This window comes from Acipenser ruthenus, chromosome 5 (genome assembly GCF_902713425.1).
Source record: "Acipenser ruthenus chromosome 5, fAciRut3.2 maternal haplotype, whole genome shotgun sequence".
NCBI classification, from domain to species: Eukaryota; Metazoa; Chordata; class Actinopteri; order Acipenseriformes; family Acipenseridae; genus Acipenser; species Acipenser ruthenus.
In genome coordinates, this window is record NC_081193.1 from 20602304 (window position 1) to 20629883 (window position 27580).

The 27580-nt window shown below is 39.6% G+C and overlaps 1 protein-coding gene across 2 annotated transcripts; it reads right to left on the bottom strand.

Moving 5' to 3' along the window:
• Window positions 1-1294: 1294 nt before the first annotated feature.
• Window positions 1295-27580, bottom strand: LOC117402949 (fibulin-7). Of its 2 annotated transcripts, XM_034004664.3 has the most exons (9): window positions 27175-27580; window positions 23303-23465; window positions 17880-18050; window positions 13178-13225; window positions 9157-9282; window positions 8037-8174; window positions 3847-3984; window positions 3268-3406; window positions 1295-2854 (listed from the first exon to the last, which is right to left on the bottom strand). In XM_034004664.3, exons 1-9 carry the CDS (start codon window positions 27247-27249, stop codon window positions 2482-2484), a joined length of 1371 nt encoding a protein of 456 aa, XP_033860555.1. In that variant the 5' UTR covers window positions 27250-27580; the 3' UTR covers window positions 1295-2481. The 2 variants fall into 2 exon arrangements, with proteins under 2 accessions (XP_033860555.1, XP_033860556.1); XM_034004665.3 differs by lacking the exon at window positions 13178-13225 and having other exon boundaries at window positions 27175-27579.

Here is a 27580-nt window from a genome sequence, read left to right on the forward strand (position 1 = left end):
CTTACCTGCACGTAATCCCCTTTTTCTTGCTTCTTGTATTAGAGAAATCATGTGATATCATGACCTTTCAAATCTGCTTCATTGTGAATTATAGAAGGTGGAGTCATCAGAGTTGAAAGGTCACAACATTGTATGATTTCTCAAGTCCACGAAAGAAAACCATTCAGGACTTCAAGCAAGATAGCAGCCAATCAGATTGAATTGGCATTTATAGTGTTAAGGGAATTACAAACCAAAGCCATTCTACCCCTGGCTGCGGAATGAACTTCTTTCACATTTACTTTTAGGCACATTCCCCCCATCATCTGCAGTTTACAATGGATCATTTCATTCCAATACAAGGACAGACTTTCAGTCTCCGAGATAATACAGAATTCACAAGCATTGCCTTTGGCCTTCCGGCATGCTAAAATTTGCATTTTATGTGCACTTGGCTGTAATAAGTAGCATTACTGTTTATCATTGGATTTACTGACACCAGCTTCAGCACTGGAAGGAAGTTTACCTTGGCCTGGACTCTGCAGACGTTTGTATACCCGGTTTATCTGTTCAAAAGATTGAATTTGTCATCTTTCTTTAAAAAAAAAAAACCTTTTGGCTTTAAACTAAAATCAGTTATAATTAGAAATGTGGGATACTCTGTTGGCTACTATATGTGGCCAGATTGGATACATGTAGAGAGCACCAAAATGGACAGAAAAAATACATTTCATACAGTAGACCAATTTGCGGCTGAAGCTTTGTTCGTAAAAATGTAGGCTGGTGGTGCTTCTCCTGTGTTACAATAAGACTAGACAAGGTATGAATCTGCAATGTCCATCTCCCCAGTCAATGGTGTTAATCTCATGGCAGCATCCCATAACAAAATGTCCATGAACAGCTTGAATGCTTTGAGCCTAAAACGTGATAATCAGAATGGCCATCTACTAGTAATACCTGTTTAAATAATCTATTAATAGCTAGAAACTAGAGCTGAAACATATCGGGACGTAAAACTTAAAAGATAATGCTTCTCTTTGCTCCCAGGGAGTGGACAACTTCTTGGTGTATCCAGCTATCTTGAAAGTCAATCATGGAGGGGAGCGTCTGTCTTATATATATATATATATATATATATATATATATATATATGGATTGGAGAGGAGGGCTATAGTGGAAAATTATTGACCCGCGGGGAGACTGTTGTTACCGACATTAGGCTATAATGCCCGCAGCCGCATGTATAATTTAATGTCAAACAAAACAAACAAACAAAAAAAAACGTATATTGTGAATTATACAAATCAGGCCTGGATTATTATTATTATTTTTAATATAAAACAGAACTACTTTCACATTGAGTATCGCGTGAAGTGACAACCTACATTTTTAACCGACTCCTTTGCACAAACAAAACTTGCAGTGACCATTTCTACACTGTAACTCTCTGAATTTCTACTGTAAGTGTGTTGTACGTACTCATGTCACAGTAGAATAATAACGAACATAAAACAGTTATTTCAATAAAACTATTTTATGTGCAATACGTTATGAACACTGGTAGTATTAAGGCACAGTTATAAGTGGTATGATTATGTTTGATATTTTTAATTACCTGCAGGTGCTATTCATTGCTGTCCTTATGGAGTAATAACATAACACTATAAATAACATCTGATTGGTCTAGTATTTACAGGTAACATTCTCAAAAAACATTAGAAACATCAATTCAATGTATAATGCTGTTATTTTAACATTTTCTAGGCCTTTACCAATTCAAATAGCTTTTATGATTACTGTTAAAACATTGAGAAAAAATCTAACATATGTTACTAATAAGATATCCAAACAGATATGCAGAAAATAAACCAAAAAAAAAAATGACCTAATTCAGATAATTTTATGAAAATTGTTTTCAAAGATTCCTTTGGCATCAAGTCCATATAAAAAAGAGCAACAACATGGAGTTTCTTACTTTTTCCAATTTTTGTAACGAAAATCTCCTTTACTAAAAATCTCCGGCAGTGCTTAACCGATCCAAGGAAAGCAGAACCATAGGTTAGGTCAGTAAGAATCACCTTCGACCAGTCAATGAATGTATATGCAGTTTTCATAGGGTTAGTTGAGACTTTATCAATTTAGTGTCCATTAAGTGGCATTCTTGATCTTGAAGATTATGAAGATTCTAACTCCAGGTGTGCCCCCCTCCAATCAGCTTCTAGTATTTCTACATAGACTCAATAACATCAACAACGCCAGAAAATAAAAACTGACATTCAATACTACACCTCGCTTATATACCCTGTTATCAGTCTTGACAATGGTTTCCATTGCCATTTCTATAATGCTTATTCTACTAAACACTTTTTTTTTTTTTTTTAAAGCGGGGAACCTCTCAATCAATCAACTCAAAATATACTGAAAGAAGAATGGACTTTAGGAAAAATAGGATGGATTCTTCAAGTGAACACTAAAAAGTTAAAGGTCAGGAACTGAGGTCTCTTAAAATTCATTAGGCGACACAAAGACTGTGACCTTTGAAACATGCTTGGCCTGGAATGTGCGGTCCAGGTATTCCGACATGTCCATGTCCACTTCTATGATCTGGGGCCCGTAGAGGCTCTGAACCAGGATGAGCTCCCCGGTCTGCCGGTCGGAGCGCTGCATCACAAACTGGCCCTTGCTGTTTCCACCCACGATCCCGAAACGCAGGCTGTCAGGGCCGGGCCTGCCCGGGGCCGCTGCCGTCGCCATGCGGAACAGAGTGAGCGGCGTCTTCAGGTTGGACGGCAGGGAGAGGTAATGGAACGAGACCGTCTTGGGAGCCAGGTGACAGGATCGGCTATCCATTGGGCAGGGGTTGCGTTCACATTGGCTTTGGAATGAAATAAATCAGTACATAAAGATCAATAAGTGATTCAATTACGACATTGAACTTTCAGGAAAGTAATCTAAAAACTAAAAATGAAACTCTTTCACTATCTAACCTTTATTATGAACTGCTTCTGGATGAATTGTATGTTTGTAACATGATGATGTCCCTGCCCCTCACTGAACTACTAGACTACGAAAAAAAGAAAATGATTCATTTACCAGTAAGTAATTTTGAAAAAAATTGAGCTGGATAGCCTTACAAGAAACGTCTTGTTTTTAATGGCCGTTGTCTTGCACACAATTGTATACCATTGTATATCACGAAATTAACCAGTGGATGATCACAGACACAGTACTTATGTTTAATGTCTTTATAACACAGTACTACACTGCTAAGTAATAAGATGCTCTTACAATGGAGATGTCTTCACATAGCTGACGTTCCCATGAGCCTTTGGGCACTCTGGGTTGACACACTGAAAGCCCTCCCCAGTGTTAATGCAGGTGGTTCCCCTGGTGCAGTTGTGCTGCAAGACAAGGCACTCGTCTATATCTGCAAAACAAGGAAGGGCAATGGAGGATATTAAATACAAATCAGGGCTTGACAGTTCCACATCAGAACTGATACGCCACCAGCACTTTCATGAGACACACTATCATGCATTAGAAGTGCACTGGAAGTTAACTGAATTGCATTAATGTTGGTCAAATGTACCATTTACACTAGTGTACTTATTAACAGTGCAAAACTGAAGCACGATCGAGGAACCAATTACAGCACGAAAATGTAAAACTAACATTTAGAAACTGAGTAATTCATTTAAATGACCTATTCAAGAAACATTAATTAATAACTACAGTGGGGATGAATTGGAACTGAGGGAAATTAGAGCTAACAAAAAAAAAATCTTAAAAGATGAAATGACATTGTGGATCCTACCACTACTTTGTCAGGTACTGTTTTGAACTGGGCTCAGGGTGTGGAGGACTTACCCTCGCAGCTCCTTCCATCACCAAGGATCTTGTATCCAGCCGGGCAGGAGCAGCGGTAGGAGCCGGGGATGTTGACACAGGCGTGCATGCAGAGTCTGGGCGCTCCATCCAGCTTGTACACCTCACATTCGTTCACGTCTGCGTGCAAACAAGCAAAGTTTCAGAACACGCCATCTGGACCTAAGCAGGGATTCATGCCAAGTGTTTAGTCAAAGGGAAGCAGCTCCCAAGCAGCCTAGAGTTCAAATCTCTGCCTGTGTCCAGTAAGGCAGTGTGTTAAGTGTTTTACTGGAGGTCCGGGAGCTAAAGCATACTGTAGTGGTGGGGTGGCTGTCAAACACTGATATGGACTGGGGGAAGGGGAGAGAGAGCGAGGGATAAACACATAGTTAGATGCCTTGTATTGTGTAGTGTATTAGTGTAGTATGATTGGTGTGTGGGTGCAGACTGTGTACAGCTGGGATTGGGTGGGAGTATTGTTAGTTGGGTATTGGGGGGAAACCTTAGATGGCCAATGACCGAGCCCGGTTGGGCTACATTAGGGCAAACAGTGCCGCTGCTCGGGTTGAGTTTTTTGGGGTCATAAAAGAGCAATAAACAGTGCTTTAAGTGCCTTTCAACTTCATGCTTTGTCTGCCTCATTATTTCACTGTCGCCGCCGCTGAATCAACCTCCCGCCTGGAACCCACAGCATGTCCAGCGCTACAATAAAAATAGCTAACAAACAGCTTTTTCCATTTGACTTTATTACATACATTTGTACCTGGCTAGCGAACTCCTGTGTTTGGCTCAGAGTTAAACTGCCTCCTGAAAGTAAGTGGCTAATTGTCTTTTTAATACTCTCTAAATTGTAAAGTATAATAATAAAAAAATCTATATCTTTATCAGGTTCCTGCTTCAAGTAATTTTAAATTAACTACATTTGGTAACATTGTAAGGTGGTGTTTGAATTAGCTGAGTTAGTGTGTGATTAGTACCAGGTGAGTGGTTAAATTGATTAGAAGTTGATTTGCTATTTGATTGGTTTCCACACAGTTTAGTTGGTTCTTTTGCCACGCAGTTGTAATATTAATCAAGCAGCCTATTTCCGCGCCAGCAAACTGAAGCGCCTCAACAAAAGAGCCGGGAGTCTAGCTGTGGGAGTCCAGCGAGGGGAGGCCTGCGCCGAGACACTGTTGGAATAGATCCGAACCTAACAGCGCTCTGGAAGAAGCCATCTACTAGTCAGGTCTGTACCCTCCACCCCACTGCTCCCACTGTGCCTATTTGTCTTGCCTGTCCTGCTATGACTGTCTCTCACATCCCTGTCCTGTCCTCTCGTCCTCGTCCTCTGCCCTCTCCGCTGCCGCTCCTCCAACCCCTCTAACCTTGTCCCTCTACCTCTCCCCCCCTCCCGCACACTCTCTGGTGCACTCTGGAACTGTCACTCTTCTGCTAACAAAGCTGATTTCATCTCTGCCTTTGCCTCCCACCTCTCTCTCAATTTCCTTGCTCTCACTGAAACCTGGCTGTCCCCTGATAACACTGTAACTCCTGCTGCCCTGTCCTCTCTCTGCGTCCTGTCCCATACCCCGCGTCTCATTGGACGGGGAGGTGGGACTGGTCTTCTCCTCTCTCCCTCCTTACTCTTTTCTGTCCCCTTCGATCTCTCCTCACTCTCTGTTAATACCTTTGAATTTCATGCAGTCCAACTAACCTCTCCCTGTCAACTCCAGCTAATTGTACTGTACCGTCCCCTGGGCCTCTCGCTCACTTTCTAGATGAACTCGACTATCTACTCTCCTCCCTCCCCTCTCTGTCTACCCCAACTGTCCTGTTAGGTGACTTCAACATCCATCTCTCCAACCCCAGCCACTCTGCTTGATTCCTCCCTCTCCTTCACTCCTTCGACTTCTGTCTCTCTCCATCCCCTCCTACCCACCACGTGTGCCCTGGACCCCCTCCCCACTCACCTCTTTCAAGCTGCTGCTCCTGCTCTACTTCCCTTCATCTCCTCCCTTCTCAACACCTCTCTACTTTCTGGTCTCTTTCCCTCTGCCTTCAAAAAAGCCTCTATCACTCCCCTCCTCAAAAAACCTACCCTCGACCTCACCTCCCTCCAGAGCTACCGTCCTGTCTCCCTCCTACCCTTCCTCTCCAAAACCCTACAGCGGACTGTACACTGCCAGCTCTCTGCTTTACTGTCCAACCACTCTGCTCGACCCTCTCCGATCTGGCTTCCGCTCTGCTCACTCCACTGAAACCGCCCTCCTGTCTGTCACCAACTCACTAAGGTCTGCCCGAGCTGCCTCTCTCTCCTCTGTCCTAATTCTCCTCGACCTCTCTGCTGCCTTTGACACTGTTGATCACTCTATTCTACTATTCTTCTCCGGCACTGCTCTGGCCTGGTTCTCCTCCTACCTCTCCAACCGCACTTACCAGGTAACCTGGCGTGGAGCAACCTCCACACCTCGCCCTCTCTTAACAGGAGTCCCCCAAGGGTCAGTCTTGGGTCCTCATCGCATCCTATGGTTTCTCATACCATTTCTATGCTGATGATGCTCAGATTTTCCTCTCCTTCCCCACCTCTGGCTTCACCATCCCCTCCCGTCTCTCTACCTGTCTGTCTGCTATTTCCTCCTGGATGCACTCGCATCACCTCAAACTCAACCTCTCTAAATCTGACCTCCTTTTCTTTCCCTCCTCCTCCTCCCCCTCCTCTGATCTCTCTATCTCTGTTCCTCTGGAATCTACCACACTCTCTCCCTCTTCCTCCGCTAAGAACCTTGGAGTCACCCTGGACCCCTGCCTCTCTTATTCCCAGCACATCTCCACTCTGGCACGCACTTGCCAATTCTTCCTGAGCAACATCCGAAGAATCCGACCCTTCCTCACCAACTACGCCACCCAGCTCCTGGTCCAGGCCTTGGTACTCTCCCGCCTAGACTACTGCAACTCCCTCCTGGCTGGCCTCCCTGCGTCCGCCACCCGTCCGCTCCAGCTCATCCAGAACTCTGCTGCACGACTGGTGTTCTCTCTGCCTCACTTCTCCCATGCAACTCCACTGCTCCGCTCACTCCACTGGCTCCCGATCACCGCTCGCATCCAGTTCAAGACTCTTATACTAGCCTACAGATGCCTTGACCAGACTGCACCCAGCTACCTCCAGACCCTCATCTCTCCCTACACCCCCACTCGACCTCTCCGCTCCGCCTGCACTAGAAGACTGGCTCTACCTCCTCTACGCTCCCCTGCCTCCAGAGCCCGCTCCTTCTCCACCCTCGCTCCGCAGTGGTGGAATGACCTTCCCACAGATGTCAGGACTGCCCAGCCCCTGACCACATTCCGGCGCCTCCTTAAGACTCACCTCTTCAGACAGCACCTGTAGAACTCCTCTGTTTTTCCCCTGGGACACTTATCACCCTTCCTTAAATGCGCTTTACTTGCTCTTATCTGCCCCCTATTTTACTGCATTTAATCCTGTACTTCAGAGTACTGTAATCTGCAAAGTGTTTAATCTGTAGTATTTTGTATTTAATCATATCCTGATGCAACTATCACTGACACTGTTATCTGCTGTATTATTGAATTGTATTTTGTCACACTTGTACTTGCTTGAACCAAAGTCATTGTATTTATCTTGCTCTTAATTGTATTATTACTTGTACTGTGATACTTGAAATGTATTTGCTTACGATTGTAAGTCGCCCTGGATAAGGGCGTCTGCTAAGAAATAAATAATAATAATAATAATACCTGCAGATGGCCTCTGTTGTTGATTGTAATGTATTGATTGTCCAGCAGATGGCCTTGGTGTACATACTAGTTCTGGTAGAACACAATAAGGACTTACAGTGAAGGACTACAAACCATTTCAGACTCGAATCCCAGCTCATGGTGATATACTCAAATGCTGAATATTCGTTCTGATGGCTTTGGGTTTGGAAGTCCTAACTGTACAATACAGCACTGGATCTGCCACTGTAGAGACCCCTTTGACCCTCCATAGTCAGCTCAAATGGCAGATTCTTGTGTCCTAAATTAGCGCAGCATTCAACCAGCAAGCACAGTTTACTTACTGAGTTAGATTTGCATTTAGGCATCAAAGCCATGCCCTCCCCATTCAAATGTGCGAGGTTTTGTCTGGTGATGCACCTGTGCCTGTGATAATTACACACCAGGGCAATTACACTGACTTCATTTCCTCCTACCTTGACAGATGCTGTTGTCCGAGGTACCGCTCATGTGGAAGCCAGCGTCACAGCTGCAGTGCTGGGTCTGGTCGATCTTAGCACATCGGGGCTTGCGGCTGAAGCCTGGGTCGTTCATGACACTCCATTCAGGGGGCGCTGCACAGAAAGGAAAGAACCTGATTAATCAAGTCTCTTGCTGTTCTGGCAATAAGCATGCTGTCTAATCGTCAGTCCACCCCTCCCCTACAAACAGGTTAATTTAGGTCTCAGCAGAGAATGGTTAACAGGGCATAATTTAATTGCATATCAGTTTGTGTCTAGCTAGTTCTTTCCCTGTGATCCCTAAGTGTACATAGCTGTTAAAATGCAAGATGTGCCTAATTAAACCATCGCAGCTAAAAGCTAGTATGGATCAACCTGCTATGCAATAGTAGTTTTAAATTGAGTCCTGGGTTAGTAAAGCAGATCGGATAATGCTAACCCCCTGGGGGGACAGTGCAAGTTTTCATTCAGAGCTTTGAGATGGACAAGTTTTGAGTTTGAGCATGTATGCGCCTGAGTGGAGTAACATCAATCTGTGTTGAGACCATGCTAAGGTATGTCTGTACATTGTGGATCTATAACAGCATGTTGCTCTATTGCTATTGAACAAATGTGTCTTAGCTCTGTAGAGCAGTGAAGGTAAAATACTTTCTGAAAACAAAATAAAAGAATTCCTAAATTGCACTTTATAACTTCCAAGGTTAGCCAGGGACAATTGTGCCCTGCTGATACAATAGTCTTATTCACACATTACTCAGTTTATACCCAACTACATTCATCTTTTAAAAAAAGTGTATTGAGTATATTCAAGTTTTTTTTTTTGTTAAGTTATGGGACTGATGTGATCAACAAGGATTTTCTTTTACAGCACTGGTGAATCCAGGTTACTTAACCTAATGTACTGTTACTTTAAGCAATAGGATTACCCTGGATTAAGCACAGATAGGTGAGTGATACAAACCAGGATGGATTCCCCAGTGCTGTATAATGAAAATCCAGGGGTGGTTTATCACCGTGGAGTACAGGCTGATAAAATCGCTCTCTAGGTCAAATCATGCCTGCCAATGCGAGTCTAGGAAGCACTGACACTACAGACCTGTCAGAACCTGGTGTTGGCAGTGACTGCCGCTCCAGTTCTGTGGGCATGAACATCTGTAGTGGTTCACACCTTCACTGCATGTTCCTCCATTCTGGCACGGGTTACTGGAGCACTCACTGATGTCTAGGGAGAGAAGGGGTCAATCCTCAAATTTGCTTTTGGAATCGTCTGCCGTTTTGACGTTTTTTGAGATTGTGTTGGCAAGATCCAATTGAGAGTTGATAAGCGAGTCCAGCTGACCATGCGAGGGGACGGTTTACATTGTTCTACCTCATTAACAGCATCTCTACCACTTTGAGTAAGCAAAAAGGTGCGACTCCAGTACACGTTACTGCTCCAAACATGTTGTAAATTTATTGTAGCTTAACCTTCATATGAAATTAGTACCTCTAGCTTGCAATGGAAAGAAAAGCATATGGACCCTTATATAGAATTTGTGGAATACTGCCCAAGACATAGGTTGTCAACCAGGGGTACATTTGAGTAATATTGCTGAAAAAAAAAAGTCACAGGGTTGTAAATAGCTCATTAAATGGCTACATTTTTCCTGCTGTTTTTCCACACAAATTTAGAATGTCCATTTTGTTCCCTCGGTGCAAATAGAGGGTGTTGTAGTGCAGTGAGGTGACTGCCAAATTTGCCTCTCTAACTCAAAGGAGCGCCAATGCAACGCTCCCTGTGGAATCCCAAGCAAAGATCAACAACTTTGCAGAACCAGAACTCAGTAGCTAATGCATAGCTAAATCTTGAGATGCTGTTTTGCTGAAATAAAAGTTTATGAGCAACAATTGTTTTTAATTAAAAAAAGGAATGACAAAGCACAAATGCAAAAAATGGTTATGGTTAAATGTTTAACACACATGCAAAATGCTTAGAAAAGCAAGCTTACAAACGATGCTGGTAGCTGGTATTCCTGCCTGTTTAACTCTTGAATGAATGTATACTGTATTAATTAAAGTTGTAAGTGTTACATTGATGAACGTCATTAGTGATGCATTCCAAAAAATCAATTTTATGGCTTACCTCATAGTAACAACGTGCTTCCCATGACGTACATCCAAAGAAACAAATACTTACCAACAACCTATATTGACAAAGGTTTCTTCCAGACAACATTCCCTTTAAGTTTTTTATTTTTTATTTTGATGTAACATGATAGCTGTGAAGCCAATTTAATTACAAATTTAAAAAATGTAAGAGAGTATGTTGCTTGAAAACAGTTCTTGTCAATATATCAGGCGCGTAGCGTCTGTAAAAATCGGCTCAATTCTTAATTGTGAAGACGAAAATAAAAAAAGATTAAAAAAAACAAACAAAACGTACCCACTATTTATTTATATATAGGCTATATAAAAATATTATGTTTAATTTCTTCACATTACTGTGATCGCAGTACAGACACTGCGGTATGTCAAATTCGCGCCACAAAGACGTTTCTCATTAGTCATTTTCCCAAGTTACTCTGTACTCTGGTTTACAGTGCAGCACTAACATGAAACGGAGAAAAACACAACCAATTACACATTTCTTTCTAAAGAAGACAACTCTTGGTAAGAATCAATGTTAACTGAATTTATCATTTATATTGTTGTTTTCCCCCTGCTCAATGTGATGTTTAGCTGCATACGTTTTGACAAATCTTTTTTTTTTCCATTTAGAATGTTTTAACGCCAGCACAGCAAAAATCCAAGTACCCGTTTTAATGATGACATTAAATGTGTAGCTAAACTGGGATAGCTGGCTGTGTGTTTTTTTTCTCGTCACTAACTGGACAGTCAGCTCGTCCAAGTATCACCCTACCTGCCATAGCATAGCGTTTTATTCTAGCATAGTGGCTGTGTATTTGTATCTAGTCTCTGTAAATCGCCTTGGATAAAGGCATCTGCTAAATAAACAAATAATAATAACAAATAATCTATAGCGACCCGGCCTGTGCGCTAGGCAGCACCAGGACCTCTGCGACCGGTTTCCCCCGCCTAAAGTACTACTTCCTATCGTCGATTTATATTGACAAAAGAATATTAGAATTGAATGATAAACTGTGTAAACGTTCAAAGGAGCTCTAGCGTTCAGAAGTGGGATCATCACATTATTATTGTTATTGTTGTTGTTGTTGTTATTTTTGGTGAATACCTTGTCAAAGTACTATAGAGTCATACAAATATTGTTCACGAACAGCCATTATATCTTAAATCCCGCCACCAGAGTCCAGAGCTCTAACTACGACTACCACAGCCAGGGCCGGATTAACCTTTTGTGGGCCTGGCGCCAAACAGATTTGTGGGCCCCCGTTTGTGGAACCATTGTAAAAGACAGGGGATCGACACAGAAGTTATCTTTGACACATCACGTTTTTAAACGCCGCTTACATTGTTTTTCATCATTTTCTTAGTCACTTGTTCCTTGATGTTTACTCTCCCGCTCTGAAACAGTGCATGCACAGGCAATACACCGGTGTAGTAGTACACTCAAAACACACTACTAGTCACTTTCAAAACACTCTCAAGCTCAAAACACCTTACTTTTTACACTTATGGTATTACATTTTTCCCCAAACGTTTTCAGCTAAAGCGAACTGAATTAACTAACATAACAATGTACTAATAGAAACTGTAACCGTACAAATGTACTGTATATCAAAATACGGAGTTGAAATACAAAGCAAACAAAACAAAAATTACCAAAAAACAGTACTACATACAGAAACACAGATGGATACAGTAAATTGGAATCTATGGCTAATGGATGCCTTCTTTTAAGCATACTGGTTTGAGTTCCTGTGTTTTCGAGGGATTACACATTTTTTTTCACTTTAATGAACAAAAAAAAAGTTTAATGAATATTATAACAAATAGTAACATACTGATGCACATACTGACAGAATGTGTTTATTTTGTGGCTCACCTTTGTTGTTTTTTGTGTACCTTATGTTTGTACATTAGTTAGCCACCTGTAATGAAAAAATGCTGGCACTGTCTCCGTAAATTAGCCTTTCTTCCACTGTTCCCTTTAAGTGCATCTGGGTATTTCCTGTTTGATAAATAACTGAATATTTCTTGAAAGTTGGGCTCTCCTTTTCCACCAGTCACAGTGTCAGCACCAGTCCCAGCAGTGTAAGCACCAGTCAGTGTCAGCACCAGTCACAGTGTCAGCACCAGTCCCAGCAGTGTCAGCACCAGTCCCAGCAGTGTCAGCATCAGTCACAGTGTCAGCACCAGTCAGTATCAGCACCAGTCCCAGCAGTGTAAGCACCAGTCAGTGTCATCACCAGTCACAGTGTCAGGACCAGTCCCAGCACTGTCAGCACCAGTCCCAGTGGCAGCACCAGTCCCAGCAGTGTCAGCACCAGTCACAGTGTCAGCAGCAGTCTTACCAGTCAGCAGCAGTTACCAGTCCCAGCAGTGTAAGGCAACTTAAGTAGCAGTGAACCAAATGCAAGTCAATAAAGGTTTGAACCCATCTACTTATTAATATGGATGTTATATTCTTGTCCTTTTAAAATAACATATTTCTGACAGTGTCAATATGGTCATTTTAGGTTGCTGTGGTTTTGCTGGGAGACAATTAGTTTTAATCTTTGAAATAATATGGGTCATAATATTGCTTTGCAGTTTGCATGAACAGTCTCCAGGCTTTATAAGATGATTACTTTTACCTTTGTAACATGAACAGGATCTGCAAGAGGTTTTTTTTTTGCCTTGGTAAAAATCTAATCCTAGCTACGCCCCTGTATATGGTTTAATATAACAAACGAACAAACAAATAAATTACTAAAAATAATTACCATTACCACAAAAAGAGATTTTTTTGCGGTGTTAACCAAGGTAATGGTGGTAATTGATGTGAAGAGTTGATACTATTTATTGTATTAACTGTGATATACAAGCAAACAAAGAACTTAAGGTTTAAGTGGAAATTTAGATAAACAGATGTTATTAATGACAGAAAAGTTTAAATGTAAAGTGAAAATCAAAGCCACAACTGTATTAAAAACACCTTAACATACAACAATACATACCTTTGATTTTTTTCAAATGTCCAACAGCCTTGTTCTCTTTCTTTTTCCCTGCAGCATGATTTGAATAAAGTGTTTTAAAAAAATGTATGACAACAAATTTGACTTTATTGTGAAAGCAAAGCTGGGAATCTCAGTGTGTCGCAGCAAGTTTGTGGGTAAAATCCTTCATCACTGACTACACCTCTGCATTTGAAAAAGTGAAGGTTAGCTGTGCAATGAGGATTATTCACACAGACTTGATTATAAATCGTCAAAATGCCACAGTCACAATCTTTACAATCCATCACCTGGGCAGTCTTAATTCACATACAACCAAAACATCTGTTGTAAAATAAAATATTGCTACAACCTACATAAAATCAAGTGCTATATTTTATCAAACTGTAAAATGTATTGGAATTAATAATTACTATGTACACAAGGAATCAATACTTTTTTTGAACTTGGATTCTTTTGAACCCAAATCTAAATGTGTAGAGCTTACATGCCAGAGTCAGGTTTCGGTGGAGTCAAAGCTTTGCTGGTTTAGAAATAACAGTTCATTTAGAACAGTACTTCCCCATTAGGTTTTCAAGAACCAACACCACACAACAGCATAACCAGTGAAAGTATGGTAAAAACCATGGTAAAGCTCAGGGAGATATACAGACGTGCTCAAATTTGTTGGTACCCCTCCACAAAAAATGAAGAATGCACAATTTTCTCTGAAATAACTTGAAACTGACAAAAGTAATTGGCATCCACCATTGTTTATTCCATATTTAATAGAAATCAGACTTTGCTTTTGATTTTTTATTCAACATAATATTGTAAATAATAAAACAAATGAAAATGGCATGGACAAAAATGATGGGACCCCTAACCTAATATTCTGTTGCACAACCTTTAGAGGCAATCACTGCAATCAAACGTTTTCTGTAGCTCTCAATGAGACGTCTGCACCTGTTAACAGGTAGTTTGGCCCACTCTTCCTGAGCAAACTGCTCCAGCTGTCTCAGGTTTGATGGGTGCCTTCTCCAGACTGCAAGTTTCAGCTCTTTCCATAGATGTTCGATAGGATTCATATCAGGACTCATAGAAGGCCACTTCAGAATAGTCGAATGTTTTGTTCTTATCCATTCTTGGGTGCTTTTAGCTGTGTGTTTTGGGTCATCCTGTTGGAGGACCCATGACCTGCGACTGAGACAGAGCTTTCTGACACTGGGCAGTACGTTTCACTCCAGAATGCCTTTTCTTTGAAAGCTTCATTTTTTCGTCTGTGAAAATAGAGCTGATGTGACTTGCCAAAAAGCTCCAGTTTTGACTCATCTGTCCAAAGGACATTCTCCCAGAAGGATTGTGGCTTGTCAATATGCATTTTAGCAAATTCCAGTCTGGCTTTTTTATGTTTTTCTGTCAAAAGTGGAGTCCTCCTGGGTCTTCTTCCATGGAGCCCACTTTCGCTCAAAAAGCGACGGATGGTGCGATCAGAAACTGACGTACCTTCACCTTGGAGTTCAGCTTGTATCTCTTTGGCAGTTATCCTTAGTTCTTTTTCTACCATTCGCACTATCCTTCTGTTCAGTCTGGGGTCGATTTTCCTCTTGCGGCCTGTCACAAAGACGGCCGGAGTGGGTGGCGTCAGACCAGAAGCAGGAAATAAACAGACAGAGAGGTGTGGTTTGGTGAAGCTGAGCGAATGCTTTCGCTCAGCATTTAATAAACAGAACAGAAAATAAAAGGTTTGAACAGAACACAAAACAGGACACGGCACTTGTAGCCAAAATAAACAGACAAACAAAACGAACTAACACTTAACAAACAGACGAACAAACACGGTGAGTGAAAACACTATTTACTTTTATAATTCACAATTACCTCCGTCTCCAATCCCGTTCTCCACTCACCGAACACCCAACCTTGACTGAATGAAACGTGCATCTATATATACTGTTGTGCTGGGATTCAATTACTAATTAATTATTCACTTGAATCCCAGCACGTGAATTAATTCTGTGCAACCCCGTGCTCACATATTACTTTTAACCAGCACGTGAAGTGATTTGTGCCCTCCTCGTGCCTAAATACAAATCTACACTTTTTAAATACACGTGAAACACAGACCCGTTTATATCCCGTGTACCAATGACTATACGCCAACATTTACACACGCACGCAACATACAACACATAATATGCACACAGGGGCGGGGCACATTGCCACACGGCCGCACCCAGGGAGGTTGGCTACAGTTCCATGGACCTTAAACTTCTTAATAATATTTGCAACTGTTGTCACAGGAACATCAAGCTGCTTGGAGATTTAGGTCTTGTAGCCTTTACCTTTACCATGCTTGTCTATTATTTTCTTTCTGATCTCCTCAGACAACTCTCTCCTTTGCTTTCTCTGGTCCATGTTCAGTGTGGTGCACACAATGATACCAAACAGCACAGTGACTACTTTTCTCCATTTAAATAGGCTGAATGACTGATTACAAGATTGGATACATGTGTGATACTAATTAAAGAAACTAATTAGTTTGAAATATCACTATAATCCAATTATTTATTATCTTTTCTAAGGGGTACCAACAAATGTGTCCAGGCCATTTTAGAATATCTTTGTAGAATAAGCAATAATTCATCTCTTTTCACAGCTTCTTTGCTTTATTCTATGACATACCAAAGGCATGCAAGTATACATGATAAAATAGCTTTGAATTTCATCACTTTTCAGGAGGAATGAAGCATTATTTCAATGAGCTGTAAGGGTACCAACAAATTTGAGCACGTCTGTATAGCATGAACATCGGAAAACTAGGGTAAACTGCAAAATTTCTATAAACTTTCATAAGAAAAGATTTGAATTTCATTTTTAATGATATGAAAGTACAAATACCCATTAACAGCACCAAAATGTAACAATAGCATAAAAAGGCATTTATTTGAATGTACTGTAAAATAAACATAGTCGGTGTTGACATAAAAACAAACTCTACAAATATATTTTTAATAGCTGTATTTATTTAGATTATGGAGGCTGCACATATTTGTTTAGATATAAATAGTACACATAAAGCCTACTTTATCTCATCGGATTTTCTCTTCGAATCAGCATATATTTATACACATTGCTCTTGTTTCAGTGGGCTTTTTGAACACGGCTTTTGAAGTGGACTGTTTCTATGTTTTCACCCTGAGAACCTGAACAGACAGAATACTGTACTCTGTTGAGGGGTAGTCATTACGGGAACGCAATCCCATGAAAACTACCACTACGAATTTCTCAGCCTTTGCCATGAACACAGGCACGGGAGCCATCAATAGCATGCTTTGCATACTTTCAGGCCATTAGACCATGAACCTATTTAATGAAACGTACACTGAATTAACTCATGCATCCTTGAACTTGCTGTACAGCCTTTCACGTTCACTGTTATGAATGCTGGCACATGGGAGCAGAGGCAGGCTCGCTTACATTAGCTACTAGATGGGAAAGATAATTTGTTTCTGTGGATTGGAATGCGGACTGAATATCACAATACAGGTGTTCTCTTCTCATACGGGAGGATTTAATGCCTCTTTAGCTAGAGCTTCTTTCAGTATAGTTTCATGTCACGAAATTGCCAATGAAAGGCTTCTTTTTCCCCCCTTATCTGTGTGAGAACCCCACTGTGTGGTTTTGAAACCCCCACTGACAATCCCACAGCAAGTTGAGTTCTTTTATTCGCTTGGGCATTCAGAGAACATTGTCAAGGTCAGAATGGATAGCCAAGTGGGGTTTCTCCTTGGAATGGATAACAACAAAACAGGATTTACAGTGCATGAATGTCTAGAATATGGGGCCTTAGTCAGTGTTGCTGAAATGGGTGACAGAATATAAAAGGCATTTACCTAAGAAAAGAACCCTGTAAAGCATCTTTTAAAATACCATGACAATGCTATGTATTTAATTAGTTTACTTTTGAATTAGTTATTTCTAATTACATTACAGTCATTGTTTGGATATTTGTACTGTTATTTACTGGGGACTTCTAGAGTCTGCTTAGGGAAATTGAAACTGTTTAGTTAAAAAGACCCTTGGAAAGGGTAATGGCAAAGATTGAGTTTACTAAGAAAAAAAAACATGATGCTGTACATCACTTTAGGTGCAAAAATAACATGTTGCTAGTTTAGGTGATGCTCTTTCTTACACACGTACATCTCAAGCACATAAGATATTGATGTACTACACATATATTATCTTCGCTCAGCTACGTTCCTATCTAGTGAACATCTCACAACCTGGAGCACAAGTGATGACTGATCAACAAAACATACTGTATATTCCATTTATGAATTATATATGATAATATAACAGCCACTATTTTAAGCCTAGTCATAATTATTCAAATAAATGCCAACCTTTTAAATCGTTGTCTCTGTATATTACTCCTGTCAAATCATAGAATTTCCTTCTGGTAGCTACACTACATTCATACCTTAATCATGATCTCTTAATTACTTCAGAAGTCAACAAGAAATCAAGCCAGTGGGAGGGTTAGTTATGTGTGGAAATTAGGAATATGTGCAATTCAGTAAAAAACAGAAAGAAACAATAAAAGCAATACTGAACAATTGTAAATCCTTTTTGATAACCATAGATTTGTTTTTCTTTTAATTTACACTCCTTCCTTTTTGAACCTTTTGACTATACACTGAGGAGTTGAATTATAATGTGGTACCTTTACACACAGGGTTAGCCCCAGTCCAGATGCCGTTCTCCTGGCACACTCTGGTGCTGGGGCCAACCAGCTGATATCCAGGATTGCAGGTGAAATGGACTTCGTGGTCGACAAAGTACTTGGAACCAAACTTCCGCCCATACTGTGGAGCTTCAAGTGAAGGGCATGTAACTACAATGGATAAAAAAAAGATATTAGTTAGAAAGGGGGAATTCAGAATGTTTACTTAACCATTTCCACCTATGGCTGAATAGCCGTGGACCAGAAAAGCCAAGGTAAGTTTCTTGAAGAACTTCCTTTAGAAAATGTATTATTGACAGTCTCACTCCCTTCCAGAATGTTCAAAGGCAGAACTTAGATGACTTCAGAACCTTTCATAACCTTATACTCTTTTTAGTGGTTTAACAGCATGGCTTGATCCCCAAAAAACTACATGTCAAAAGTATAGCAGGTGTTATAGGCCGAGTTGAAAGGAACATTAAGGAGAGGAATTCACACATGCATTAGGTCTGTGTTATTCAATCTCAGTGCTTCTTTGCAAACTGACTTATTTAGGTATACAAGGTATAAAATCACCTGCATAACACATGTGGAAGTTAATTGGAAGAGTTTTGTGAATTTGTTGGTAATGTTTTATTATGATTCCAAATAAGGTATTAAAGACTACACAGTATCAGTTAGTGTTGCACTTTCTTTTATCATTTCAACTGAAGAGTGAAGCTCTCCTACCACTTTATTTACAATCATTCACCAACCAGCTGCTTCCAATATTTACTTACCAGGGTGTCACAATATCTGTTAGAAGGCAGCGTAGAATGTCACTACTGTAACAGACTCAATAACAGGTACAAGAACAGTGCAACTGTCCTACACATGATCCCTTGGCTTTCTTAATTTTAAATCATATTACCATTTTTATAAACATATTTCTTATTTTCCATGTCAATTACAGGCCCTTCATCTAGCTAGGCATTACAGCAAAAGTCATAAGAAATGTGTTAGTATCCTAAGATATATTGACAGCATGAATCTTCTGCACAGGTAACTTCCAGTTAAGTCTGACATGGCTCAACCTGCTGCTATCCAATGGGAGTCTCCTCACCTTACAAATATATAATTTGTGCATTCTTTTTTTTAAATGCTTATTGATCCCCTCAGTGGTTTATATATATCTTTTTTTTCTTGTGTTTTGCTTCAGGCTATACGTTCTTGCTGAGTGACAGAATGCATTCCACACCTTGAAAGACTTGTAAAGCTGTCTTCTGTTCTGCCAAGCACTGTATTCTGAAATCTGACCTATTAAATACCATGACACTGATGTGCTTAACAAGTGTCTGAGAACTGGATTCAGAGCTTTCCGGTGAAATAACACATCTTGCTCACAGCACCTAACACTATGTGGGGCCAGATTGTAATTTTTTTATGGTAACATATTGTAACGTATGACAGAAGTGATCATTACTGTTACTGCAACCAGAACACGTGACCTTCAGAAAAGGTACCAAGATGCTTCAGTTTATCTGTGCAATAAAGGGGGCCGATGGTGGGGGTGGGGGGGTGTTACTGATATTGTTAAGAAAGCTAATAAGAGGTGATAACATGGGTTTTGAAAATATTGCCTAGCACAGAACTAATTTAAAGTAAATAACACAATTTACAAACTAAAGCAATGCTTAAAGTTTGAATAAGTTTACCGACCCATTTGGAATATTAAAAGATTCTGAATAATGTTGATTATTTTGGAGGAACAAAGCATTAATTCACTTTAGTCTTGCAAGTGAAATGAGTTTGATTTTTACTTTTCTATCAGTGGACATGAAAATAATATTATTATTACTTCTTTAAAATGCACAAAGGCTCCTAATATACCTGGCGTATGGTTCCTAGCAGCTTGTGTGGGCCCTGTCTAATCCAGTGATACGGTGTCACACACACTTTTCTGGTTCAGTGACCTAATTCAAGGAAGCCAGTGGTTATGGATCCTGTTTCCTCACATTATTAACCAGTCACCTTCCATGCTGACTTCACCACAGGTGGCAGAGCGAATAGAAGAATCAAATGATGACAGGATGACCTTCTGAGTTTTTAAAATAAATAACTCGCAGGGCAGCCACTGGACTGCAAGACCCATTGCCAGTGACATCTGGGCCGCAGGCCTTTGAGGTCATCAGTATTCTGACATGGACACTACAATATACAACATTAGCAAATCTTTTGTCTGTTTTCTTGCTCCTATTTTAAAAGAGAAAAACGTTGAACTATTTCCATTCCCATACCCATTGCTCACCTTAGTACGGGTATAAAATATCACAGCAATATATAATTCTTCTTATTTTGAATCATTTTCTGTTTCAGTCGTCACATCCAGAGCTGGTTTTAGGGGCTAGCAACCAGGGCAATTGCCCGGGATCCCAGGCCATGGGCGGCCCCACTAGGCTAAGTTAGGTCATATCTACAGGGTAGTGAAAAACATACATTTTACACAAAAATTAATTATAGTACCGTATATGTCACCTTCAAGTGGCATAGTCTAGTTCATGACACTGTTTAATTTTATGAGAATCATTACCTACCATTACCTTTTTAGAGGTACGTAACAATAATTAGGCCTACTGATCTTTAAGTTTGCATTCTGAATTGTTAAAGTAGCAGTGGAAGTCATCCAATGCGCGTGTGGGAGGTGGGAGGAGGGAGGGAGGGGCACACACCTTAGCCTCTGCCCAGTGCTCCCACGAGTCTAACGCCAGTTCTGTTCACAACATGGGGATTTTTGTAAAATTGTATGGACAAATGTTCTCTCTAAGAACAGCAGGTACAGAAGAGGGTAAACTTTAACCTGACCGGACGCGATGTGACAAGCGAAAACAAAAATAAACATGTATTTTTGATACGAGCCGTTCACACTCTGCAATGTGACGGGTGACACTGAAGCGATGTGAAAAAATTTGAATTCGGTGTCTATTTTTGCAATTTTGTCACTCGGCAGCAAGGGAACTGACCAATGAGGAACAGCTTCTCTTGTGTGTCTTCAGTAAACAATGGCAGAAGAAAAGATCATTTTTGCAGTATCAAAATACCTGGAGCTGTACAATAAAGGACACAAATATTATAAAGACATGGCAATGAAGGCTAACATCTGGCAGTCCATTTTCAGGTAACTGGATATAGCTGGTGTGTATGATTCGTTTACCTTTACTGAAATAAGTATTCTGAAAGGCAATTATGTATTCTACATTTTTATGAGCTGTATAACAAGACTATCATGCGTATGATTTTGTCCAGCTGATGATACAATCAGAGGAGAGTTGCCAATCACATTGTGCATGTCTGTCACCACTGGTATGAAAGGTAGTGTCACAGCAACCATTTTATTGCAGGATAAATCGCATCGCGTCCGGTGTGTGGAGACCTTAACACTCATGTATGGAAACACCCATCTGCGTTTAAATAGTTATTTGAAATATTAATGAAAACACACAGGTTTATACAGATCATGCAATGGAATGGGATCCTCATTCCCAGCTGTACAGTACCTATAACCTTTTCTGATAAATGCCCATGTAAAGCTTCATCATAATTGAGCAGTTCACAAGACAAAGCATTAATTATCTTTGCCAGTCAGGTGTCATTACTGTGAAAGGTTGCCATGGCATACATTCAAAGAATTTGAACAAAGACTTGTCAACACATTCCCATGTAAACATTTTATCAAACCTTCATGATTGGTTCTAAAGCTATAGTCTTCAGTAGCCCAGTCAATCAGAGGCCACAACTTAGAATTTGAAGCTCTCGTGAACTAGCCCTATAAAGGAATGTCAACACTGGCTGTCATCACAATTTGAACATGAAACACCTTACTGTCTTCATAGCCAGAGACAGCTAGGAAATGTTACTGTGGAAATGTATGGAATAATATGGGATTATTGCCCATTGGCAAAATAGACTGGCTTGGCCCTATTCTCAGGCAACTCAACCCATGTGATGCTGGGGATATGAATAGACTGCTGTCTATTCCCACTATTTGTGTTTAGATTCAACACTAACATTGGCACTAACTGGTGTAAACTCTTTTTAAATAGGTTTACAATTCATGCAAGATGATATGTATGTGATACAAAGCAAGCATACACAGAGAAAATGGGATCCATAACGCTGACTATGAAAACAGACACTGTTTGGATAGAGTCTGCTGGCTGCACTTTCTTCTTCTGTTCCAGGGTTACTGGGGTGAGGGCCCGTTCAACAGGCAGGTATAAAAACAATCTCCCAGACAAGCTGACAAGGAGGTCTCATTAAGGACAGATCATAAAAACACATTCCCAGGCCACAAAGCCATTTTCACACAGGTAGGTTACAAAATATCAAAACGACAGGCAAATCAGAAACATTAATTTGTTCTCAATGAGTGACTTTAGGTTGCCATTTTCTGTGTGAATATATGGAGATTGCGATATGTGAAAACTTATTGAGACTGAGACTCGGGTAGGTACTGTAGCTGGCAAATGAAAGTGTACAGTCGGTGCAGGTCTTGATGATTGACAGTCACTTAAACAAATGAGAGTGTTCTAGTGCTGCTTCAGTCAACAAGATCTGTCAGAACAGGGTGAAACTACAGTACTGATGGACCACTGAGATGACTGACAGCGACCCCTATAGCCATTCATAGCGGAACAGAGACGGGACAGACAACAAGTATAAAAACTACACAAACTAGAGAGGATTTCTAAATGATTATTTTTGGTAAGAAAATAAAAAGTAAGTGGTTTTACCAACATTTATCCGATATAAATTCATTTCAGTCAAACTTTTTGGGTAATTCGATGTTTAAACAAGCTTTAATATCGAAAAGTTGCAAGCCTAGTTATAAGTAAGCGTCAGCATCACCTAGAGCTCGCAGTGTATTGCCAGCAAAACAAAAGAAAATTTGATCCGCAGTTTTAGATTACTATATGGCACTGTCTCTTATTCCTATGAAGACACGTTGGCTGATTTAGCCAATGACACATAAATGGCAGGCAGCTATATTTTAAGGTTAGTTTTGGCATAATACATGTCATTAACATTGAACTACAAAATATATGATGTCATTCCTCAGGAGGCCAAAGAAACCCTTGCAAAAGCCAATCCCAGTGGTTTTTGCCGCAGTTCCTGTTGAGCTTTTCTTGATGGAACACAGCTCCCAAACATGCAGGAAATTAATCTTTAAGGAATGCCAACGCCTGTGTAGCAAACACGATTTTGTTCCATTTTAAATATGCATTGTTTCTTGGTGCACTTCTGGCAGTGTGAATAATTTGCAACGAGAAATTAGTCTGGGATATTACAGCAATTGCATACCCATCTGTGTCCCATTGTTCAGTTCATATATTTTTGTTAGGACTTCAAGTAGCATCATTGTACAGTAACTTCTGTTAAACACATACCTGTGTATGGCTCTGCAGCTGGTGACTTGGACACAGAGGTCTGTAGAGCAGCCAATTTGGTTTTCATAATGCGGAGCCCTTCTGTGAATCGTATTTCCTGCCCCTTCAAGAGCTTTTCCATTTGGCGGACCACAGTCATAATATGTTGTCTATCCAGACAGTTCTGTTAAAAAACAAGTAATTTCCTTCAATATAACCAATTCAACAAATTACAGTTGTTTTAGTTTTTTACTCTGGAGTTTGTTTGTAGGTAATGTACTATATAAAGGATGTATTTAATAATATTATGATGTGAATACTTGCTCTAGCCTTCCACACATTGACAACACTAGCAAGACATTTCATATTCATGTTCTTTCTCCAGGCTATTCTGGGTTGACCACAGTTGAATGGTTTGACTGTCTTCTGTATAAAGACAGCTGGACTGAAGCTGTTCAACAGATGCTGTCGGACCAAAGTCCAAATGCTTATTGTTTATATCTTGGAAGGCCTTATCCTTAAGAGTACAGAAAAGGTATGCTTTTGTATACGTCTGGGTGGATTTCAATAAATCAAATGCCGTCGCTCACTTTAAAAGCGATGTGGAGCAGTCCAGATTTGATATAAAGTCAAAATTATTGATTTCTTTTCATGCTGTTATTCATTCGGTCAAATGAGACACTCCTGGTTGAGATTCATGAATTTTAGCTACTAGGAGAATACTTACCCAAAAAGACCCTGAGAAACAATTACCTACAGCAATGAAAATTGATGGACATAAATGTAACTCTTTCAGCACTAAGTAAACAAAGACTACCTTCTGATAACTAACTAAATACATGTGTATATATATACACACACATTAAAGCTGTACATCTATGTTTAAAAGGCTTAAACCCTTGGTGTAAACACTTGTTTACCGTTTAAACTATCATATACATTTTCAATATAAAAGTTTATAAAATTTATAGGCATCTTTATATTGTAGTTTGTATTTATTTTACATTGATTTTCATGTACCGTATCCTATTACAGTGGATTAATGCCTCAAGGTGCAATAAATGAATCAACAATGCAATATCCTAATAAAACAGTAGCATTTTAGTTCAAATAATATGTTGTTTTTAAGATTGTTAGCAGAGTTAAGGACACCATCACATCTTTTATTATAAACTAATATTTATACTGAGGAACAGGTTATAAGGCGGTATGGTCATGGCTCCCATTTGCCCCATAATGCCATTGCAGAACACAGATAGCATGGTCTCTTCTTAACTATGGCTCCCGGCTACAGCTTTATAAAGGGGGAGCACTGTAATCATGCAACAATAGACCCAAATCACTGTTTGCACCTGTTATTATTATTTCTTTCTTAGCAGACGCCCTTATCCAGGGCGACTTACAATTGTTACAAGATATCACATTATTTTTACATACAATTACATTCTTTTTTTACACATTATTTTTACATACAATTACCCATTTATACAGTTGGGTTTTTACTGGAGCAATCTAGGTAAAGTACCTTGCTCAAGGGTACAGCAGCAGTGTCACCCACCAGGGATTGAACCCACGACCCTCCGGTCAAGAGTCCAGAGCCCTAACCACTACTCCACACTGCTGCCCCTCCGGTCAAACCATTCAACCTGTGAGTTTTGATTAAATAAATAAAATGGATATTATTGAAGCCAGCAGCAGTTTCGTGATGTGAAAGCCTTGTGATTAGGGTCAGGAATCTCAAGGTTATCAGCTGTCCAGAAGATAGTGATTTCATGTTAAGCCAACAATAATAATGTTAGCAAAGCTTATTCACAGAAGATTATTGACAGGGCTGAAGGATACTGTAAAAAGTGAGCATTTTTTCATGTTATTGTCACACTGATCTGTGGTGCTACATTTTAGATGACCCTTTCATTTTGCATGATAAATACAGTTTACATTCATTCACTTCCTGTGCTGTGATGATATGAAAATGAAGGAAGGGTTGTGGGGTTGTAATTAACTGGATCATCTTGTACTTTAAATATTAGTCCTCTAGAAGGTACATTCCATACAAGAAGTAACTAACTGTATACAAATGTAGCACAATGTTGAAGTGCTTACTTACCCTAGGCTTGGTCATGTATGCTGCATAACAGCTTTGGTGAAAGTCTCACCTTTCACCATTTGTTCACATTGCATAAAATAGCTCTTGTTGTTTTTGATGGTGCATGAATGTGTGATTAGTTTATTTTATAACTGTGTTTTAAACAGTATATCACAAAAGGCAAGAAAGTAAACCCAGGTAGATTGGATGGCAATCAAAAAAATCTACAGCGACACAGTAAAATAGCTGGAATTTTACAGTTTGCTAAAATATACATATTTGCATATTAATGCTTCCTGACTGCAGATTTGTTTTAATATTCTTTTCATCACAAGGCTTTTCAGAAGAATGTAACTCATTCCTAAGCGGCCCATATGACTCAGCTTGAGAGCCGCATTATCTATAATACAGCAGATTTGCATTCCTAATGGAAAACTCTTCAAAGAACAGGTCTGGCTTGAGCCAATTCTTTTACTAATCACTCTGGAAATTCCAAGAAGAATTCCATTCCAGCTATCAAGGAGAAGCCTTGTGCTTTCTTTGCTCCTTCAGCATCACTGGCTAACAAGAAAATAGGATTTACTGGTGATCCGCAGATCCATAAAACACTAGCCTTGATTATTCTTGAGACCATTTATATAGAGAGCAGGTGGAATATTAAGTTATTGTCAATGCTACAGAATTGCAATTTAACAAACATGCAAAAACGTCAGTGGTTATATCTTTAAGATCTTGTTCATGGTGGATTTTTTATGGATTCCTGTTGATTATTATTATTATTATTATTATTATTATTATTATTATTATTATTATTATTATTATTATTATTTATTTCTTAGCAGACACCCTTATCCAGGGCAACTTACAATCGTAAGCAAATACATTTCAAGTATCACAGTACAAGTAATAATACAATTAAGAGCAAGATAAATACAATGACTTTGGTTCAAGCAAGTACAAAACCCTTGATAAAGGGTTTAATTAATATATAACACTCATAAATGTTTACTTCAATTGACTTTAATATAAATGCATGAGGAAATGACCTGTTAGCCCATGCACAGTATAATTACTGGTCAGGCCATATATTACCAGGACAACCATTACCAGTAAATACCTGTAATTCTCTCTGTTACACAATCATTGCTGTTAAGAACAATTAGGTTAGGATAAGGTCTGAGGCAAGGCTTAAGGTAATTGAATGAAATAAAAAATGAAAAATGATATGGAAATATCTTATTAATTTTTTTTTGCAATGGTTAATATAAAGCGTTACCTACTTATGTATTGTGTTACTGAAAAAGTGCACAAACTATGTATGGCTACTGTGTAGAGCTTTAATATATTCTTTACAGGAAGAAAGGAACACAATACACGTTCAGTGTAACATTACATTTATAAACTACTGTATAGTGTACCGCTATTCATTTGTGAAGCTAATTTCTTATGAAAATACTTTTTTCACGTTACTGTATGACAAAATGAGATTGAAATACATTAACTTGCCTGGCAAAGGAATTTATTATGTATTTATGTAGCAGACGCCTTTATCCAAAACAATGTGTAGCTGTATGAGTGCTACTGTGTCCAATACTAATAGCCGGTTATGTTAAATAGTCTACAGCCATAGACAGTAATTTGACATTTTACTAAAATTTGTAAATGAAAGCGCCACAGTGGGTTAATACATTTCAGTTTCTCTGGTTAATCCGTACAGTTTCTACTTTTATTTTAATTGCCGGCGTGCAGAGAGTAGTAGGCTACGGTATGTCACCCAACCAAATAAAAGAAACATGCAAAAACTTACCTGTGCTGCTTGAGAATGAGGAATAGCTGTTAAACACAGTATAAGTAAACAACCGCAGTGAATTCCAGCGGTCATGGTTAAAAAAAAGGAGACCACTTCAAAATAAATCTGTAGAAATATTGTTTTCAGCAAAGTGCATCAATTGCTTATGTGCAAAAGCAGTTGAAATTATAGTTCAGCCCCCTTGTATATGAACGGTAATTGTGATTTATTATATTATAAATGATGGTGATCAATTACTCTGTATGCCTTCTCAGTGCATGGTGCAATTGTGATAAACTAGATGTGTCTTCAGCACACAAAAACAGCGAAATACAGACAAGACTCCGTGTGAGAGACGGATTGCAGTAAACCCTCCCACCTATTCCCTAGCACAGCTCTCGAAATTACCGAGCCGTGTCTTTTC

What these genes read in the sequence shown, in the direction of transcription:
- LOC117402949 (XM_034004664.3), bottom strand. Translation starts at nt 27,249, where the DNA reads ATGACCGCTGGAATTCACTGCGGTTGTTTACTTATACTGTGTTTAACA. An exon ending in ACATTTGAAAAAAATCAAAG is followed by an intron (nt 9,283 to 13,177) that starts GTATGTATTGTT and finishes TTCTCTCCCTAG; the next exon opens with ACATCAGTGAGTGCTCCAGT. An exon ending in GGACAACAGCATCTGTCAAG is followed by an intron (nt 3,985 to 8,036) that starts GTAGGAGGAAAT and finishes GTTTGCACGCAG; the next exon opens with ACGTGAACGAATGTGAGGTG.